We start from the raw sequence: 2,637 nt of genomic DNA, 5'->3' as shown, positions 1-2,637 counted from the left end.
CCCAAGGGGCAAAATTGCCCCCAGTTGAGATAGATTAGAGTGAATCTGGATTAGAGAGACAGAGAGAGATTGTGAAGGATGGAAAGAACAGTACAAAGGACACAATTTGGTGAAATGTGTTTATGGGGTGGAAAGAGGAGGAAGAGAAAAAGGGTGATAGAGAAGAGACATTCATTGAGGCAGTAAATACTATCCTAAAATTCTGAGAGAGGGAAAGGACTTCATTTTTGGGTACGAAGTTTGTCTTGTTGGAGAACTAGTATGTGTACACACATACCCATAGATGTGGACACTGCCTGTATGTATACACACTGGGAGAATTTTTATATAGACAAAAAGTAAATGTTGAGTACAAGAAAGAATACGTTCTTAAACTCTTTTCTTTATTCGTTCTTCTTATTTAATAAAGACAGTCCAATTTTGTCAAATAATTGCAAGTCTCACATCAATTCTTTTTGAAAAAGGATGTTCAAGTCAGAACCAATGAACTTGGAAGTAACCACTATTCTCTGTTTCCTTTTCCTCCTCCATGCCAAGCATATGTTACATTACCTGGGCATCTGGTATATTCAAGCTATCTGAAGAAGTAGGTAGATAAACTCAATTATACATGACTTGAAATGACTGGAAGACGTACTACATCTCCTCTACTGATGTTCTTTACAAGTTAAAGGGAGAAAAGTCTTGTTTGATTTAAGCCAATGAGTGAAATTTTAAATTGCTAACTGTGCGAATTCAGGAATCAGCAAGCCTTGGTAGAGAGTTTTATTTTGTTTATTGGTGTGTCTTCTCTAGAACTCCAGAAAAGTCTACTTTGGGAGCTTTGACCTGGAAGTCTTAACCTTCTGGATTTACTTAGGTGTCTTTCACACCTACTGGAAGAATGGCCTTTTTAAGTTAGTCCCTGCTTCTGCCTCTGGAGAAAAACAGCATCTAGGATTCTCTACCAGAAAAAAACCTTAGGGTTGGGGAGCATTCCCTAACTGTGTGCAAGAAACAGGCTTAAGGTAGACGAGTCGGGGCGGAAGATTGTCCCTGTGACAATCATTCTCAATGCTTTGCGAAACCAGGGATAAAACATGCCATATATCATGGGATTGAGGGTTGAATTGAAATAAGCCAGCCAGACAAAGGCATGGGACAAATTTTCAGGTATTGTAAAATTAATGAGAGGGTCTGTGACAATCATGACAAAGAAAGGTAACCAACACAACAGAAAAACTCCCATGACTATGCTTAAAGTTTTGGTGGCCTTGCTTTCTTTTTTGGAAGAGGTCTTTATTTTGCTTTCTAACCCAGCCTGTTTCATCTTAGGTCCCACGTCAATTTTCTTGGCATGTTTCCTGGCTACTGCGAAAATATGTATGTAAATGCCCACCATCACTGTGCCAGGGAGAAAGAATGCTATGAAGGAGGCCAGCATGCCCCAGAGCTTGTTAAATATCAACACACATGAACCTGTGCAGTCGATGGCTGCAATAAAATCTTCTGTACCAATAATGTTTAATTCTGAGAATACCAGGCCAAAGGCAAAAAAGGTAGGGAAGGACCAACTGATAAGTAGAAAGACTTCTATGACAGGGATGGTAATTTTGGTGACATAATGCAATGGGTCACAAACAGCATAGTAGCGGTCAACTGAGATGAAGCAGAGATGAAAAATAGAGGTGGTGCAGAACATGATGTCACAGCAGCTGTGGATTTTGCAAAAGAGGTCTCCAAAGTACCAGCAGGACTCAATGGACCTGATCATACTGAAGGGCATGACCACACAGCTCAGCAAAAAATCCGTGATGGCCATGGACAGGATCAGGAAGTTGGTGGGGGAGTGGAGTTGCTTAAAGTGTGCAATGGAAACAATGACGACCATGTTGCCTAGCATGGTCATCACTATAGCCCCGATCATGACCACGTACAATGCAAAGGCACTCAACACAGACCTCACATTTTTAGGGCATGAACTGTTAACAAAAGCAAAGCAAAATTGTACTTCTGGGGAGTTCCAAGGATCAGGCAAACTCATTGCCTTTGTCACCTGGGTACGACGAGTCTTTTTCAAAAATACTGTGTTCCTCTCATTTCTAAGTAAGAAAGGAGAAAAACAATAAAATTATTGACAGGGCAACTTTTCACAAAGGCTAAGTTAGTCTATATTTCCAATTCCAAGCCCAAACTCACTGCTGGCTAGGAGCACTACTTCCCAAGCCTTAATATTAATGCACAAGAATCACATAGGGGACCTTTTTAAAACACAGATTCTGATTCTGCGGTGGGGATTGAGAGTCTGCATTTTTCACAAGGTTCCAAGAGATGTTAGTGCTGTTAGTCCAAAGACCACTCCTTGAGTAGCTAGAGGCTAAAGGAAAATTGTGCTAAGGAACCCAGGTTAAAACCAACTGCGTAACCCAGATAGTGCATATACTGGCTACACTAGTATGTAGTCCTTACTCAGGAAGTTCCCATTCCGAATCCACAGACAAATCGAGAATTTTATCTGTACCATCTTTATTAACTAATTTTCTGGATAAAAGCACCTGAAGCACTAGAGGCTCTGGCGGGACATCATGCTTGGTAAAGTAGAGGGTCGGTGAAGAAGAAGACCCTCAACAAGATGGATTGACAGAGTGGCTGCAACAA

General features: G+C 41.0%; 1 protein-coding gene across 1 annotated transcript; it reads right to left on the bottom strand.

Annotated features, from left to right (window-relative positions):
- Window positions 1-979: 979 nt before the first annotated feature.
- On the bottom strand, window positions 980-2,023 carry LOC100672570 (trace amine-associated receptor 4). Its single transcript, XM_003404013.3, has one exon. The coding sequence runs from the start codon at window positions 2,021-2,023 to the stop codon at window positions 980-982; it is 1,044 nt and encodes a 347-aa protein (XP_003404061.1).
- Between the last annotated feature and the right edge of the window lie 614 nt (window positions 2,024-2,637).

Source organism: Loxodonta africana, chromosome 1 (genome assembly GCF_030014295.1).
Source record: "Loxodonta africana isolate mLoxAfr1 chromosome 1, mLoxAfr1.hap2, whole genome shotgun sequence".
Classification (NCBI taxonomy): Eukaryota; Metazoa; Chordata; class Mammalia; order Proboscidea; family Elephantidae; genus Loxodonta; species Loxodonta africana.
The sequence above is the reverse complement of the archived record's forward strand: the minus strand, read 5'-3'. Positions and strand labels throughout refer to the sequence as shown.